Source organism: Phyllopteryx taeniolatus, chromosome 22 (assembly GCF_024500385.1).
Source record: "Phyllopteryx taeniolatus isolate TA_2022b chromosome 22, UOR_Ptae_1.2, whole genome shotgun sequence".
Classification (NCBI taxonomy): domain Eukaryota; kingdom Metazoa; phylum Chordata; class Actinopteri; order Syngnathiformes; family Syngnathidae; genus Phyllopteryx; species Phyllopteryx taeniolatus.
In genome coordinates, this window is record NC_084523.1 from 9,159,652 (window position 1) to 9,177,295 (window position 17,644).

Sequence of the window (17,644 nt, forward strand, 5' to 3'; positions counted from 1 at the left end):
ACAGTATTGACTGTAACAGTCAAGATGACTACCAGGTAAGGAGTTCATTTCTTATCTCCAGATGAAAGTTAAAAGTTTGATTGTATTAGTGACTACACAACCTTTTTGCTCTCATTTTATGCATGGTATAGTATATACAGTTACAGTGAAGAAACATGTAGTATTTAATGATGATTGACAAATGTAGTGAAAATAATAAGGAATACAAATGTGTCCAAGACCAATTTTCTCATTCTCCGCAACAAATTTCAATCATTGTTTAAGCCTTGTTGTATTGCAGGTCAAAAGTTACCTCCTGCCATGTTTAGCTGTCGTAAAAATACCTTAAACTATCTTTTTCCAACTTGAAATTTAATGTATTTTCCTAAAGGGACCCCATCATTAGAAAAAGTGATACTTTGTTTTTGTTTATGTTTCCATGTGGGCTGTACACCACTAGGGTAGAAAGGTTGTCTTATGGGTCATTTTTGACCCGTGAATTATAAAAGCATTTAAACACCAGAAAAAAAGTTCAAAGGCCAAACACAAACTCTCTAACACACAGATACACACACACACACACACACACATACACACACACTTCAAAGAAACTGGATTGGTGTACTTGTCATGTTGCTACTTACTACGCTTTCCAACAACGTATCTTTGTTTTGCTGTCGTTCCGCATTTCACAGATGCTCACTTGCATGATTGTGTAACTCGTGGCCGCCTCTGACGTCCTTAAGACTTGCAGTTGGCTTTGTCAAAGGACTCCGGTAGTTTTAAACAACCCCAATGGATTCATGCATTCCCCGTTCTATAGGCTGCGACCCCATGATGTTGTTGTGAAGATTTATAGTAGAGTATAGAGTTATTTTGGCACTATGGCTGCTTGCATAGCTTATCAACAACCTTCCACACTCTTGAATTTCATTGGTTGTGGCTGCACAAGTGTGTAATGCATCTGTTGTGGCTCCGAAATAGTCTTTCATGGTGTCCTTACAAAGGAATGAGGAGAGCCGCAGGGTCAGACCGGAGCAAGGGTGTCTTTGGGGATGAGGGAGGTGGGGGACAAGGGTGGAAGACTTGGAAAAAATAGACACTTGCATCTGTCTCTAACTCTTCCCCGCGGAGAATTTGGTGTGTCACATGATCCCAGCAAAGCATTAAGAGAGTTCCACCAGCACTACCCAGAGCTCAGTCTTCAGACGTTAGCCAATCTTGGTGGTACTCCCGCTTCCAGGAAAGACATGTCAGATGCTGAGGAGATCCTGGAGGATCAGGACGAGTACGAGCAGGAGGTGAAGGAACAGAAAGAGGAGCAGGACTACGAGGTGGAAGAGGAGGAAGAGGTGGAGGAGGATGAAATACAGCAGCATGAGGAAGAGTCTAAACCGCGACCTAAAACCACGTACGTGCCCAACATCGCCCCGCCCAAGCTGCCGGACGGAGAGAAGGTGGATTTCGACGACCTCCACCGCAAGCGCGTGGAGAAGGATTTCAACGACCTGCAGGGCCTTATCGAGCTGCACTTCTCCAATCGGCAAAAGGAAGAGGAGGAGCTGGTGGCCCTGCGCAACCGTATCGAACGGCGCCGCTCGGACCGGGCCGAGCAGCAGCGGGAGCGCGCTGATCAAGAGCGTGAACGCCAAGCCCGGTTAACGGAGGAGCGAGTGCGGCGAGAGGAGGAGGCGGCCAAGCTACGTGCTGAAGAGGAGGCCAAGAAGAAGAAGACCTTCACCAACAAGTCCTTTGGTGGCTACCTGCAGAAGGTGGACCAGAAGAAGGGCAAGAAGCTGACGGCGCGCGAGGAGAAAAAGAAGGCACTGCTGGAACGCCGCAAACCACTCAACATCGACCACCTCAACCAAGACAAGCTGGCCGAGAAGGCACATGACCTGTGGGGGTGGCTCCACCAGCTCCATTCCGAGAAATTCGAGCTGGGCGAGAAGCTCAAGCGGCAGAAGTACGATATCTACGTGCTGCGCAACCGCGTCAGTGACCACCAGCGTGGGTCCAAGTCATCCAAGACCTCGCGTTCCGCCAAGGGAAAGTCGGGCTCTTGGAAGTGACCATGGGGAAAACACTTTTTTCAGCTCGCAGCTGTTGTAATGGCCACTCATCAACCCACTCTGTTATTGTTTGTTCACACTCACTATTAAAGTCACTTGTTTGGTGGCGATGTGTATTCCACCACAATTTTTGTTGTTGTTGGCTTTTGTGACCACATGCAACACTTACATTCACAAACTGCGTATTTTATTTCAAGGTAGCACTTGTTCATAAATAAACTAAATAAAAATATGAAAGATTTTCCTTGTCAGGAACATCCGAAGTCTAATGAGTCCCAATATAAGAGCTGCATCACAAATTGTGCCTTAACATAGATAATACTGTAGACATTTTGTAGTTTTAACAATCTAGTCTGTGTCCAACTTTACCCTATTTACCAACCTGAGAGGGTCTAAATTTAGAAACGTATGATGCCGTACAGTTGTACATCATCCATGCAGTGCACAATATCCTCCCAAAACAGACCAAATTGTAAAATCAAGGTTAATGCCCACAAGGGGCGCTAGAGCATTCAGCGGCAGGCTGCGTTAGCATCAACATATCTTTTTTCTTTTTCAAGTGAAAATGAATCTAGTCTAGACAGGCTTCAGCACCACTTTTATATATGGAGTGTTGTATAGAGTCTGTGTTTTTGGGAAGTTGTTATTGAAAACCAATGACCAATTATTTTGTGAAAATATCATTTCTGAAAGGACACTCAGTGTTGGGCAATTATCGAAGTTGACAGTATGGGGTTGATGGCCACTATTTTAGGTCCAAAGTGAGTGGCTAGTACTTGTGCCTAAAGTGCAGTAGCATTCAACCCCCCCAAGCCATGACAGCCCATTACAGAGCCCATTCCCAGACGTGGTGGCTGTATTTTGTATGTCCGTTCATACTGTCAGTCATCCTCCCACTGCTGCATGCACTCTGCCACTCCAGCTTCAAGGTGAGCGCTTTGTATTGATGATGGCGTGGAATGGGTGGGGAGAAAAAATCTTAATGGGCTCCCCGACCACGCGTGCAAACAACAACGTGTTCCCGCAAGTCAATGGCATGACAGGTGGCTGATGGGAGGTGTACATTTTATCTACCTGACCTGCTGTGTGTCCCGCTGGCACGCTGATGAATTGCGTTGAGCTTGATAAGAAGCGATGTGGGGATGTAAAACAACAGTTGGGGGAGGAGGGGCGAGCAGCAGACTCATTAGCGCCCTGCAGATAAGGCAGTGTGATTGGCAGGTCACTATCCTTTAATTTTTTTCGTGCTCGGTTTCAAACAAATGTCATGATTATGTTAGATTCTTGTAGACAGGAAATGTGGAGGAGCTGAGCCATTATTGCTCCATATTTACGTACTATTGTATTTCACTTTAATTGTAATAATTTTTCGTTTAAATACTAAGTGGATAATATCATATTTTTGGCACATATAGGATTCATAGGATTATCAATGTTCAAGATCCTTTACATCATACCAGAATATTTTCATTGCTAGGTAGTCCCAAAAGATGTGAGTGATCCCCAATCATACCACAGTTCCTCCAACAGAGTGGAGATATTGTGCTGTTATAAAATGTTGAAAGAAACAATGGAGTCGGAAAAAAATATTTTTGTTTTACAGTCAAACTCTTTCCATAAATTACTATTGATACCTGAGTGGCATTTCAAACACGTCTTCCCATATTCTGGCCTCTCTTATCACATTCATTTCTTGCTCACATTTCTCATTTACATGTGTATAATCAGACAAGCAATTATGTTACCATAGATGTGCAAGACTTAGGCTTAGTTGGGAAATATATATATATTTTTTTCCCCCACATTTGTGGGGTCTCTTTTAATCCTGTCCCACTCTGTATGAGTTTGGATATGTAAGTATCAGAAGAAATACCTTGGTGTGGTGTTGCAAATGGAGTCTGTATCTGAGAAAATTATATTATTTTGTGACCTTCAAATATTTGATTAATTGTTTTCAGGCTATTGCATTTTCACTGTTTGAATCCACGGTCCCACATTGATGCCAAAAAGTCCGTGTTCCCAGCCAGTTGCATGGCTCTTGATAAAGATGTCTTGTGTCGTCTTGTCCCATACACTCAAAGTGTGTCTAATCCATAACCTGCTGTAGCGCAAGTCCTGTGGCTGCGAGCTGACCCTGCTATGACATTAGACAAACAAGACAAAGACAAAGTGGATGAAAAAAAGAAGATAAAGCCAATGCAGAGTAGGAAGACAGCTGAAGGACCTGTGTTGAGGATGCAGGGTCAGATGATGACAAAGAAGAAGATTAAGAAGAAAGAACATTAGGATGGCAAACACAAAGATGAAGAACAATATGAAAAAATATGAAGCTAACCCTAACCCGTATTTTGGATGGGACAGTATTGACTGCAACAGTCAAGATGGCTACCAGGTAAGGAGTTCATTTCTTATCTCCAGATAAAAGTTAAAAGTTTGATTGTATTAGTGCCTATGCAACTTTTTAGCTCTCATTTTATGCATGTTATAGTATAAACAGTTACAGTGAAGAAACATGTCGTATTTCGTGATCATTGGCAAATGTAGTGAAAATAATAAGGAATACAAATGTGTCCAAGACGAATTTTCTCATTCTCCGCCACAAATTTCAATCATTGTTCAAGTCCTGAAGAAATTTTCATTTGCAAGGATTTTTTTGGGATGGGACAGTATTGACTGTAACAGTCAAGATGGCTACCAGGTAAGGAGTTCATTTCCTATCTCCAGATGAAAGTTGAAAGTTTTATTGTATTATGAGAACAAATACAAAAAGGTGAGGAAGCTGAAGGAAACGAATGAGACGAAGAAGACAAAGATGACAAAGAAGCTGAAGGAAATGATGAAGATGAAGAAGACGATGGAGAAGACAAAGGAGATGAAAATAAAGATGACAAAAACGAAGAAGTAGATGATGAAGAACACAAATACTACGTAGAAGACGAACACGAAGACAAAGATGATGAAGGCGAAGAAGTCAAAGAAGAAAAAGATGAGGATGAGAAAGGATGAAGAAGACGACGGAGAAGAAAATGAGGAACTGTGAAGACAAAAGATGAAGAAGATGAAGACGAAAACAACAAAGATGAAGATGAAAATGATGAAGAATAAGAATATGAGGAAGACGAAGAAGAGGACGACAAAGAATAAGACAAAGAAGATGAATAGGAAAACAAAGACAAGAAAGGACGAAGATGAATACGATGACGAAACGAAGGCAAATGAGACAAAGAAGAGGCCGAAGAAGAGGAGTGTGACGAAGAAGCTGAAGGAGATGACGATGAAGAAGCCGAAGAGGACAACAAAGTCGATGAAGACGACAAAGAAGGGGACAAAGAAGAAAATGAGAAAGAAGACAAAGAAGAAGATCATTAGGACGGCTAAGACAAAGATGAAGACGCTAAAGGAAACAACGAAAAAGACAAAGAATATGAAGAAGACGAAGTGGGCGTCGAAGAATAAGACAAAAAAGATGAATAGGACGAAGAAGAATACCACGATGGCAAAGAAATTAGAAGCCAACAAAGATGAAAAAGACTAAGACGATGAAGATGCCAAAGATGAAGAAGACGAACACATCGACGAAGACACACTTCCTGTGGCAGTCATCAGACCCTTTGTCGTGAAGTCTTGACCGTCTTCCAACCCTGCTTCAGCACTAGAAGTCCTGCTGCCTGCATCTGACCCTTCTGGAGAAGACGGATGAGAGGAAGATGAAGATGACAAAAACAAAGACGTAGAAGAAAGAGGAGGACGAAGAAGACGAAGAAGGTGACCACGAAGACAAAGATGATGAAGACAATGAAGATAAAAAAATGATGAGAAAAAGGAAGAAGAAAACGAAGAAGAACATGAGGACAACGAAGACAAAGATAAAGAAGATGAAGAAGACGAAGAATATGAAGAAGACAAGAATATGACGAATAGGACGGCAGAGAAGACGATGAAGACAAAGAAGTCAGAAGACGATGAAGATGATGATGACGACAGAGATGAAGAAGACGACAGAGATGAAGAAGATGAAGACGAACACGTCGAATAAGAAAAGGAAGATGAAGAAGAGGACAAATAAGATGGCAAAGTAGAAGATGAGATGAGAACGAAGAAGAAGACAAAGATGAAGAAAGAAAATTAGGGGAGCGAAGACAAAGATGAGGAAGATAAAGACCACGAAGACGAAGAACAATATGATGATGAAGAGGATGACGTAGACAGAAGAAGACGATGAAGATGAAGAAGAATACAATGACGATGAAGAAGATGAATGGGACAAAGAAGAGGACGAAGAAAAGGAGGACGACGAAGAAGCTGAAGACAACCAAGAAAGCAAAGATGAAGAAGACGGGGAATAAGATGAATACTGGTTAGAGTGCCAGCCTCACAGTTCTGAGGTGCGGGGTTCAATCCCCGTCCCCGCCTGTGTGGAGTTTGCATGTTCTCCCCGTGCCTGCGTGGGTTTTCTCCGGGCACTCCGGTTTCCTCCCACATCCCAAAAACATGCATTAATTGGAGACTCTAAATTGCCCGTAGGCATGACTGTGAGTGCGAATGGTTGTTTGTTTCTATGTGCCCTGCGATTGGCTGGCAACCAGTTCAGGGTGTACCCCGCCTCCTGCCCGATGACAGCTGGGATAGGCTCCAGCACGCCCGCGACCCTAGTGAGGAGAAGCGGCTCAGAAAATGGATGGATGGATGAGAAAGAGGACTGAGATTGGCCAGCAACCAGTTCAGGGTGTAGCCTGTCTCTAGCCCGAAGATAGCTGGGATAGGCTCCAGCATGCCCGCGACCCTCATGAGGATAAGTGGAACGGAAGATGTATGAATTAGAAAGAGGACGAAGAAGACGACAAAGAAGAAGAGCATGAAGACGGCAAAGACAAAAATTAAGACGATGAAGACGAAAACAGCGAAGAACATGAAGAAGACGAAGAGGACGATGAAGAATAAGACACAGAAGACGAAGAAAAAGACGACAAAGACAAAGAAGTCAGAAGACAATGAAGATGAAGACCGCGACGTTGAAGATGAAGATGAACACGTCAAAGAAGATGTCAAAGGTGAAGAAGAGGACGAATCAGATGTGAAGAAGGCAAATAGAAGACGATGCCGCCGACGAAAAAGATAAAGAAGATAAAGAAGACTACAAAGAAGATAAAGGTGTTGGGGCCTGGCAAGTCCTGTCAGTCTTCTGACCCTGCTTTGGCCCTGCAAGGCTTGCTGTGGCTATCTGAACCTCCTTCGTCAGCGCAAGTCTCAGGTCGTCTTCCTACCCTGAACTGATGCTGCAAGTCGTGGCAGTCATCAGTTCCTTCTTTGCTAAGTCTTGAGTTACTTCCAACCCTGCTCCAGTGGCACAAGTCCTATGGCAGTCATCATACCCTTCTTCAGTAAGACTCCACCGTCTTCCGACCCTGTTCAGTGGTGCAAGTCCTGTGGCAGTCGTCAGACCCTTTGGTGAGTCTCAAACGTCTTCCTGCCTTGCACTGGCTGTGCAAGTCTTGTGGCCGCCAACTGACCCTGCTTTTGCAGCATAAGTTCTGTGACCACCATCAGAGCCTTCTTTTGAATGTCTTGACCATCTTCCAACCCTGCTCCAGTCCCACACTTCCTGTGGCAGTCATCAGACCGTTCTTTGGTAAGTCTGGAACATCTTCCAACCGTGCACTGTTGGTGCAAGTCTTATGGCCGCCAGCTGGCGCTGCTTTTGCAGCACAAGGTCTGCGACCACCATCAGACCCTTCTTTGGTCAGTCTCGACCGCCTTCCAACCCTGCTCCAGCGACACACTTCCTGTGGCAGTCATCAGACCCTTTTTCGGGAAGTCTTGACCGTCTTCCAACCCTGCTCCTGCACCACAAGTCCTGCTGCCTGCTTCTGACCCTGCTACTGTGGCGCATATCCTGCGACAGTCATCATACCCTACTCTCAAGGCGCAAGTCCTGTGAAGAAGACAATGAAGGAGATTCCAACAACTACAAAGAAAATGACGATGAAGATGAAAACAAAGAAGAGAAAGAAGATGGAGATGAAGAGGATAAAGAAGATGATGGTGGAGAAGACAAAGATGAATTAGACAAACAACACAAAGACAAAGTGGATGAGAAAAAATGAAGATAGAGATAAAGCCAATGCAGAGTAGGAAGACAGCTGAAGGACTTGAGGATGCAGGGTCAGATGATGACGAAGAAGACAAAGAAGAAGATTAAGAAGATGAAGAAGAAAAAGAACATTAGGATGGCGAGCACCAAGATGAAGAACAATATGAAAAAATATGAAGCTGATGAAGAGGATGACAAAGAAGACGAATAGGATGAAGAAGAAGACAAAGACAAAAAGATGAGGAAGATGAAGGAGACGAATGAGATGAAGATGACACAAACGAAGACGTAGAAGATGAAGAAGACGAATACTACAAAGAAGACGAAGACGACCACGAAGACAAAGATGATGACGGCGAAGAATTCAAAGAAGAAAACGATGAGAATGAGAAAAAGGATGAAGAAGACGACAGAGAAGAAAATAAGGAACTGTGAAGACAAAACATGAAGACAAAGAAGAATATGAGGAAGACAAAGAAGAAAACATAGGAAAACAAGAACAGGACGAAGATGTATACGAAGAGGAAAAGAAGGCAAATGAGACGTAGAAGACAGAGGAGGACAAAGAAGACGAAGATAAAAAAGATGAAGAAGACGAAGAAGATGAAGAAGACAAAGAAGAATAGGACGGCGAAGAAGAAGACGATGAAGATGACGACAAAGATGAAGAAGATGAAGACGAACACGTCGTATAAGAAAATCAAGATGAAGAAATGGACGAATAAGATTTGAAGACTGCAAAGTAGAAGATGAAGATGCCGCCAATGAAGTAGAGGACAAAGATGAAGAAAGAAAATTAGGAGAGCGAAGACAATAAAGAAGATAAAGACCACAAAGACAAAGAACAATATGCATTTTATGCATGATCTAGTCAAACAGTGACAGTGAAGAAACATGTAGTATTTAGTGATCATTGGCAAATGTAGTGAAAATAATAAGGAATACAAATGTGTCCAAGACCAATTTTCACATTCTCCGCAGTAAATTTCAATCATTGTTTAAGTCCTGAAGAAACTTACACTCGCAAGGAATTTTTTGGGATAGGACAGTATTGACTGTAACAGTCAAGATGGCTACCAGGTAAGGAGTTCATTTCTTATCTCCAGAGAAAAATTTGATTGTATTAGTGCCAACGCAACTTTTTAGCTCTCCTTTTATGCATATTATAGTATAAACAGTTACAGTGCAGAAACATGTAGTATTTAGTGATCCCTAAAGGACCCCTAGTTGGCTCCTTGTTGAAGCCATGAGTTGACGTTTCACTGTCCAACAGGTCCTGGATGAGAGATTTTCAGGAGCTCAAGAGGAACAAGAGGATGAAGATGTATCTGAAGAGGAAGATGGGGAGGAATCCAACCCAGAGGATGATGCATCTTCAGATGAAGATACAGAGGGAATCCCTAAAACTGATGGAGAAATATTTTTGTCAATGAACAGCAAAATTGCATGGTCCTCATCAAATTCAGACAGCAACCAGGGAAGAACAGCAGCACCAAACATCATAAGGATGACTCCCGGGCCAACAAGGCTGCCCATGTCCAGGACATTTCATCCACCTTTCTCCTGTTCATCACACCAACCATTGAAAAAATCCTCCTGGAGAATACAAATTTGGAGGGTTTCCGGAAACATGGAGAAAACTGGAAAAATATGGATGGGATTGACCTGCGTGGCTACATAGGGCTTTTGATATTCGCAGGTGTATATAGGTCCGGTGGCAAGGATACATATAGTCTCTGGGATGCAGAGAGTGGCAGGGCAATTTTTCATGCCACAATATCGCTGAAAATCTTTCACAGTTTTTCAAAAAGGCTGATATTTGACAACTGTGAGTCAAAACCAGTAAGGCGTGTGACAGACAAACTGGCAGCCATCAGAGAGGTCTGGGACAAGTGTGTTGAGCATCTCCCATACCTCTACAACCCTGGACCTGAAGTCACAGTAGATGAGCAGTTGGTTCAATTCAAAGGTAATTTTTTATTTTCATATATGCAATGTTACTTACCTGAAATATGTTTTATTTTATTGTGATGTAACATCCTGGATTCATGCAGTTTTCCGTGACACACACTCAGTGATTGTAATCTCTTTTTTTTATTATTTTTGTTTTAAATCAACAGGTCACTGTCCTTTCCGGCAGTATATGCCAAGCAAGCCAGCAAAATATGGCATCAAACTACAGGTGGCCTGTGATGCAAAAGCCAGCTATGTGTGGAATATGCAAGTGTAATAATAAACTGTTATGACAGTTGGCTTGTGGTAAAAAAAAAAAAGTTTTATAATGTTCACTGGTAATCGTCTTTTTGTATTGTGTAAAAAAAAAAATACATGAAAAAAATGAATTAAATTGAGTTGAATTAATAAATTACAGGTTTTGGATTTAAAATTCAATTAAGCTGCTTTATTTTGGGGCTTTGGTTGCGTGGTGCATTTTTGACCCGTAGGACAAGGGGAGGAAACAGAATGTTAGGATCACAGAAGGATCAAGTCCTGAAGAAACTTACATTTGCAAGGAATTTTTTTGGATGGGGCAGCATTTACTGTAACAGTCAAGATGGCTACCAGGTAAGGAGTTCATTTCCTATCTCCAGATGAAAGTTAAAAGTTTGATTGTATTAGTGCCTACTCAACTTTTTAGCTCTCATTTTATGCATGTTATATAGCATAAAAGGTTACAGTGTAGAAACATGTAGTATTTAGTGATCATTGGGAAATGTCGTGAAAATAATAAGGAATACAAATGTGTCAAATACCAATTTTCTCATTCTCCGCAGCAAATTTCTATCATTGTTTAAGTCTTGAAGAAACTTACATTTGCAAGGATTTTTTTTTGGATGGGACAGTATTGACTAACAGTCAAGATGGCTACCAGGTAAGGAGTTCATTTCTTATCTAAAAATAAAAGTTAAAAGTTTGATTGTATTAGTGCCTACAAAAATTTTTAGCTCTCATTTTATGCATGTTATAGTATAAACAGTTACAGTGCAAAAACATGTAGTGATCATTGGCAAATGTAGTGAAAATAACAAGGAATACAAATGTGACGAAAAAGACGAAGAATATGATGAAGACGAAGAAGAGGGCGACGAAGAATAAGACAAAAAAATGAATAGAACGAAGAAGAAGACCACGATGACAAAGAAATTAGAAGCCGACAAAGATGAAAAAGACTAAGACGATGAAGACGCCAAAGATGAAGAAGAAGACGAACACATCAACAAAGACAAAGAAGAAGATGGTGAAGAGGATGAATAAGATGTGAAGAAGACAAAGTTGAAGATGAAGACAAAAAGATGAATAGGACGACAAAGACAACGATGATGGCAAATAAGATGGCAAAGTAGAAGATGAAGATGCCGCCAACGAAGAAGACAAAGATAAAGAAAGAAAATTAGGAGAGCGAAGACAAAGATGAAGAAGATAAAGACCATGAAGACGAACAACAATATGATGATGAAGAGGATGATGAAGACAGAAGAAGACGATGAATATGAAGACAACCAAGACAACAAAGATGAAGAAGACGGTTAATAAGATGAAGATGACAAAAGAGGACTGTGATTGGCTGGCGACCAGTTCAGGGTGTACCCCGCCTCTCGCCCGAATATAGCTGGGATAGGCTCCAGCACGTCCGCGACCCTAGTGTGAGAATGAGAAAGAGGACGAAGAAGACGACAAAGAAGAAGAGCATGAAGACGGCAAAGACAAAAATTAAGACGATGAAGAGGAAAACAGCAAAGAATATGAAGAAGACGAAGAGGACAATGAAGAATAAGACACAGAAGACGAAGAAAAAGACGACAGAAAAAAGTCAGAAGACAATGAAGATGAAGACCGTGAAGATGAAGATGACAAAGATGAAGAAGATGAGGACTAAGAACATAAAGGTGTTGGGGCCTCGCAAGTCCTGTCACAGTCTTCTGACCCTGCTTTGGCGGCGCAAGGCTTGCTGCGGCTATCCGAACCAGCTACGTCAGCGCAAGTCTCAGGTCGTCGTCCGACCCTGAACCGATGCTGCAAGTTGTGGCAGTCATTAGTTCCTTCTTTGCTAAGTCTTGAGTGACTTCCAACTCTGCTCCAGTGGCACAAGTCCTGTGGCAGTCATCAGACCCTTTGGTAAGTCTCAAATGTCTTCCTGCCTTGCACTGGCGGTGCAAGTCTTGTGGCCGCCAGCTGACCCTGCTTTTGCAGCATAAGTTCTGTGACCACCATCAGAGCCTTCTTTTGAATGTCTTTACTATCTTCCAACCCTGCTCCAGTCCCACATTTCCTGTGGCAGTCATCAGAGCGTTTTTCGGGAAGTCTTGACCGTCTTTTAACCCTGCTTCAGCATTAGAAGTCCTTCTGCCTGCGCATGACTTACGGCAGTCGTCGTGCCCTACTTTTGAGGCGAAGTCCCGCGAAGGAGACAACGAAAGAGAAGATGGCAACTACGAAGATGATGATATAGATGAAGACAAAGAACAAGAAGACGAGAAAGACAAAGAAGATGGAGACGATGAGAACGAAAATAAAAAAGAGACGAAAAAGACGGAGAATGAAATGAAGAAGATAAAGATGAGGAAGAAGACCAAGCAAACAAAAAAGACGAACAAGATGAAGAAGGAGATGACGACGAAGAATAAGAAAAAGATGAAGAGGACAATGAAGAAGAAGAAGACGATTTCAAGACAAGAGGACGAAGAAGACGAATGAGATGAAGAAGAGGAAGAAGGAGATGATGATGATGGAGAAGATGGAGATGAGGAAGATGAAGACAACCATGAAGACAAAGATGAAGACAACAAAGAAGAAGACAAAAGATGAAGATGATAAAAAGGACGAAAAAGATGACGAAGACCATGGGCATGGCTAAGACAAAGATGAAGACGAAAACGAGGAACACTGCGCAGAAGACGAAGAAAAAGAGGATGACTAAGAATTAGACGAAGATGAATAGGACGACGAAAAAGAAGACGACGAAGATGAAGACGGCCAAGAAGAAGATGAAGGCGACGATAAAGAAGATTAACATGTAGAAGTCATCGTGCCATACTTTAGAGACTCCTGCAAAGACGACGAAGGAGAATATGACGACTACAAAGAATAAGAGGATGAAAAAGAAGAAGATGAAGGATACGAAGAGGACAAACATAAAGAAGGGAGGGAGGGAAGGATAGGACAAGCTAGAACAGGACAAGGACAGGAGAAGAAGCCTGCGGGACAAGGGTCGCGAACCCGGCTGTACAAATGAAGTGTGGTGGGAGTGACTATGTAAATTATAAAAGTCTATCAGAGGTGAGTGTGAGTGAGGGGATACCCAACTAATTCTCATATTTATGAGTTATTTGTCGAAGTAAGTGAGTGGCCCCACACCCAGCAAAAAAGTACCAGGGGTGTGTGCCTGTGGACACATGCAAGTGAATTGACACCGTTTCGCGCGCACAATGACTGACAAAAGTGTCCCGTAATTGCTGTGCCTGCACCGTGGAGGCTGAGGACCCCACCCAATCAATTGAGAGGGGGGAGCCCACCAAGAGCAGCCCCGCGGACAGGACACGTCCCACACCGAGGGACACGGGGCGGTCCGCCGGCCCCACCGAGGCGCCCCGACAACTAGCCACCCGGAGGAGGCCGCAGGGACCCGATGCCACCCCCCCAGCATTTATGGTGTCTTAAGACTTGTGGAAATAATTGGGTGTTTTAGAAGTTTGATGTGTATCTATTTGTTCCAATTCTAGCCAAGAATGATACTCCTCATTGTGGTGCAACCATTTGATGAGGTATTGTAATTGGTTAGCTAAATAATAGTGTTTAAAGTTGGGAGGGTTTAGGCCTCCATCCTTTTTACTTTTCTGAAGAGTGGATATTTTTCTTATTTTGTGAATATGAATTTAGGCAAGTCTGAACCATTTTCCGACTCTGCTCCAGTCGCGCAAGTCCTCTCGCGGTCATTGGACCCTTCTTTGGTAAGTCTGGACCGTCTTCCGACTCTGCTTCAGTGGCATAAGTTCTTTCGCAGTCATCAGAACTTTCTTCGGTAAGTCTTTAAAGGGCAGATGACAAAGATGTTATGGGGTCAGTTAAAATTCATATTTGCATTGTTTATATGTTATGTAATAAATGCACATAACAACAGCATGGAACAATAGCACGAATGAACAGGATCTTTGGCTCGTGTGACGTCACAGCGTCGGAAAGAGACGAAGACAGGAAGGTGCTGGATGCAAAAAGCAGAAGGCGCATTCTGCGTCATATTTATCGATTAAAGTGCTGTATATCTGCTATATAATCACTTCGAAATGGCAAATGTGGTTTGTAAAGGGGTTCTAGAGTTATCAAGAAAATTTTTATATCTTTGTCCTCTGACCTTTAACGTTTTACGACCCCGCTCCAGTGGCGCAAGACCTGTCGCAGTCATCAGACCCTTTTCTATTCATTCTATATGGTCTTCCAACCCTGCTCTAGTGGCGCAAGTCCTGTGGCAGTCATCAGACTCTTATTCGGTAAGTCTTGACTGTTTTTCGGCCCTGCTCCAGTAGCGCAAGTCCTGTGGCGGTCATGTGACCCTTCTTTGGTAAATCTCGAGCAACTTGCAACTCTTCTTCAGTGGCACAAGTCCTGTGGCAGTCATCAGACCCTTTTCTATTTAGTCTAGATTGTCTTCTGAGCCTGCTCCTATGGTGCAAGTCCTGTGGCAGTCATCAGACCCTTCTTTGCTAAGTCTTGAATGTTTTCCGACCCTGCGCCAGTAACGCAAGTCCTTTGGGAGTCATTGGACCCTTTTCTATGCATTCTAGATCGTCTTCCAAACCTGCTCCAGTGGCGCAAGTCCTGTGGCATTCATAAGACTCTTCTTTGGTAAGTTTTAACCGTTTTCCGACCCTGCTCCAGTAGCGCAAGTCCTGTGGCAGTCATTGGACCCTTTTCTATTCAGTCTAGATTGTCTTCTGACCCTGGTCCAAATGGTGAAAGTCCTGTGGCATTTAACCCTTCTTCGGTAAGTCTTGAACATTTTACGACCGCGTTCTAGTGGCGCGAGTCCCGTAGCAGTCATCAGACCCTTCTCTATTCAGTCTAGATTGTTTTCTGACCCTCCTCCCGTGGCGCAAGTAATGCTACCGCCATCTGAGCGAGCACAGTTTCAGCGGCAGTGATTAGAACCTGCACCGATGGCACGTCGTGCTGCTGTCATCTGACTCGTCAGCTCCGGAGGCGGAAGTCCTACAGCCGCTATTCGATTCATCAGCTTCCGCGGCCAAGTCCTGCAGCTGTCATCTGACCCTTACTTCTGGCCACAGAAAACCGTCGCTGTCAACACAGGTAATTTGTAATTTAAATTCTTTTTAAAGACAATAAATCTTGATCTCGTCAAAACTACAGTGCTTATTTGCATGAGACTTTCCAAAGTGTGTTGGCAGATCCTGCAGTGTACTGTTTTGGTTTAGTGATGTTATGCCATTTTAAGCCCCCTCACCCAGACACACACACACAAATGGTACCGTCCTGTTGATCAGTATGAAAATGATACTGATCAGTTTTGTCGTTTATTGGAATTTCAATATGTCGTCATGTAAACATACCATTCCAGGATGATAGTAGAAAGAAAGCTTCAGTGTTAGCCAGCAAATAAATTAGCCTGCTCCAGGCTCCAGGTTCAGGCAGCTGCTTCATCCTCCTGCAAATTGAGGTGGGACGCGGCGGCGATCAGGGTTATGAAGGAGATTTGGGTCCCTCCGACAACACATTCATCTCTGCCAAGTCTTAAAGGCCCCGCAAGGGCACGTAAAGATTTAACGTCACTGTGCCCAGTCAGAGGAAGCGCTGTTTGTAGGCTTTTTTTCCTGGATGAGAATAGCAACAGCGACAACTTCATCGCCTAACCTACCCTTTGAGCTTTATTTTGCTGCTTAGTAAGACATTTATAGAAACCCCATTTGGACCTGAAGAACCTCATCACCAAAGGCTGTTAGCATCATCCATCCATCCATCCATTTTCTGAGCCGCTTCTCCTCACTAGGGTCGCGGGCGTGCTAGAGCCTATCCCAGCTGTCATCGGGCAGGAGGCGGGGTACACCCTGAACTGGTTGCCAGCCAATCGCAGGGCACATAGAAACAAACAACCATTCGCACTCACAGTCATGCCTACGGGCAATTTAGAGTCTCCAATGAATGCATGTTTTTGGGATGTGGGAGGAAACCGGAGTGCCCGGAGAAAACCCACGCAGGCACGGGGAGAACATGCAAACTCCACACAGGCGGGGCCGGGGATTGAACCCGGGTACTCAGAACTGTGAGGCTGACGCTCTAACCAGTCGGCCACCGTGCCGCCCTGTTAGCATCATAGAAAGTTATTTAATCGGTAACATTATCAGGAGCTCTGTAAAACCTTCGGTTTTTCTTTGCGTCATCACAACATCCTGTCTCGGACAGGATGTTTCGGTGATAAAAGTATTTCAGTCCGCAACTGAAAATGTACTTTTGTGCCATTCTCGGTGGGCGAAAATTTTCAGTGACTTAGAAATTTTTAAAGGCTCAAGCGGACCATCGGGCCCCCGTTAATGACGGACCCTGTTAATTATATACAATGATGAATATGAACTATTATAATATCAAAGTAAACTGTTTTTCATACAATATTTTACATACATACTTTTCTATTTGTTTAACACATCTTGGAATGACCTGGGCCATGTTTCCATTTTACAAATCAAATGTGGCCCCTGAGCACAAAAGTTTGCACACCCCTTGACTATTGGTATCACGCTGTTAATACTGTTGCTGACTTGAGGCAGGTCACGTCGCTCCCGACTAGTTCGTCGTGGGCCATCGGGTTATGAATGGTGCTCCTAACCTGTGACGTCTGATGAACTGCCACATTTAGATGCACGCTCACGTCCTTTGCTGTTTGTCTCTGGTGATTCATGCCTACTCCCACACGTGCTTGCCATCGAATACTGTCACGGTGGCCGAGATGGATGAATCACAGTCTATTAGCACATCATAGTAGTAAGACGTGCTGTGGAGCCCCGGTGAAATACTTTCAGTGGGGCGCAAATTGCTCTAATTGTGGTTCTTGAGGCTAATTTGAGGACTCCTGAGTGAGAGGGTACATGAGAGCAGCACATGTTGAAAACGTAAAGCTTTAGCTTCAAATATATTTGTCAGAATATTTTTTTCTCAAATCGATTTAATTTTTTAGCTGCTTGTATAGTTCATTTTTCTAAGAGGGAGAACAAATTTCACAAGAAAAAAACCATTTATATTATTTGTGGACGATGCAAGTTAATGTTTGGAAAAAACTTGTTTTAAAGCTTGGTTTGGTATCAGAAGAAATGAAGCAAATCCTGGAAGAGAAAAACAAAAAAAACAAGAAAACAAAAGCGAAGCATGTTTTGATTAATGTCATTGTCAAATTGGGGGAAAATACATTAAAAGAAATAATCAGTTTTTAGTGAAAAAAAAATCACAGCTTTTCGTTCAAGGCCATATCAGCCTAACACTTGATATTCACCATGTCTGT

The 17,644-nt window shown here is 43.1% G+C and overlaps 1 protein-coding gene across 1 annotated transcript; it reads left to right on the forward strand.

Annotated features, from left to right (window-relative positions):
• Positions 1–1,019: 1,019 nt before the first annotated feature.
• On the forward strand, positions 1,020–8,912 carry tnnt2c (troponin T2c, cardiac). Its single transcript, XM_061761402.1, has one exon. It carries the CDS (start codon positions 1,035–1,037, stop codon positions 2,049–2,051), a length of 1,017 nt encoding a protein of 338 aa, XP_061617386.1. The 5' UTR covers positions 1,020–1,034; the 3' UTR covers positions 2,052–8,912.
• The last annotated feature ends 8,732 nt before the right edge of the window (positions 8,913–17,644 follow it).

What these genes read in the sequence shown, in the direction of transcription:
- tnnt2c (XM_061761402.1), top strand. Translation starts at nt 1,035, where the DNA reads ATGAGGGAGGTGGGGGACAAGGGTGGAAGACTTGGAAAAAATAGACAC.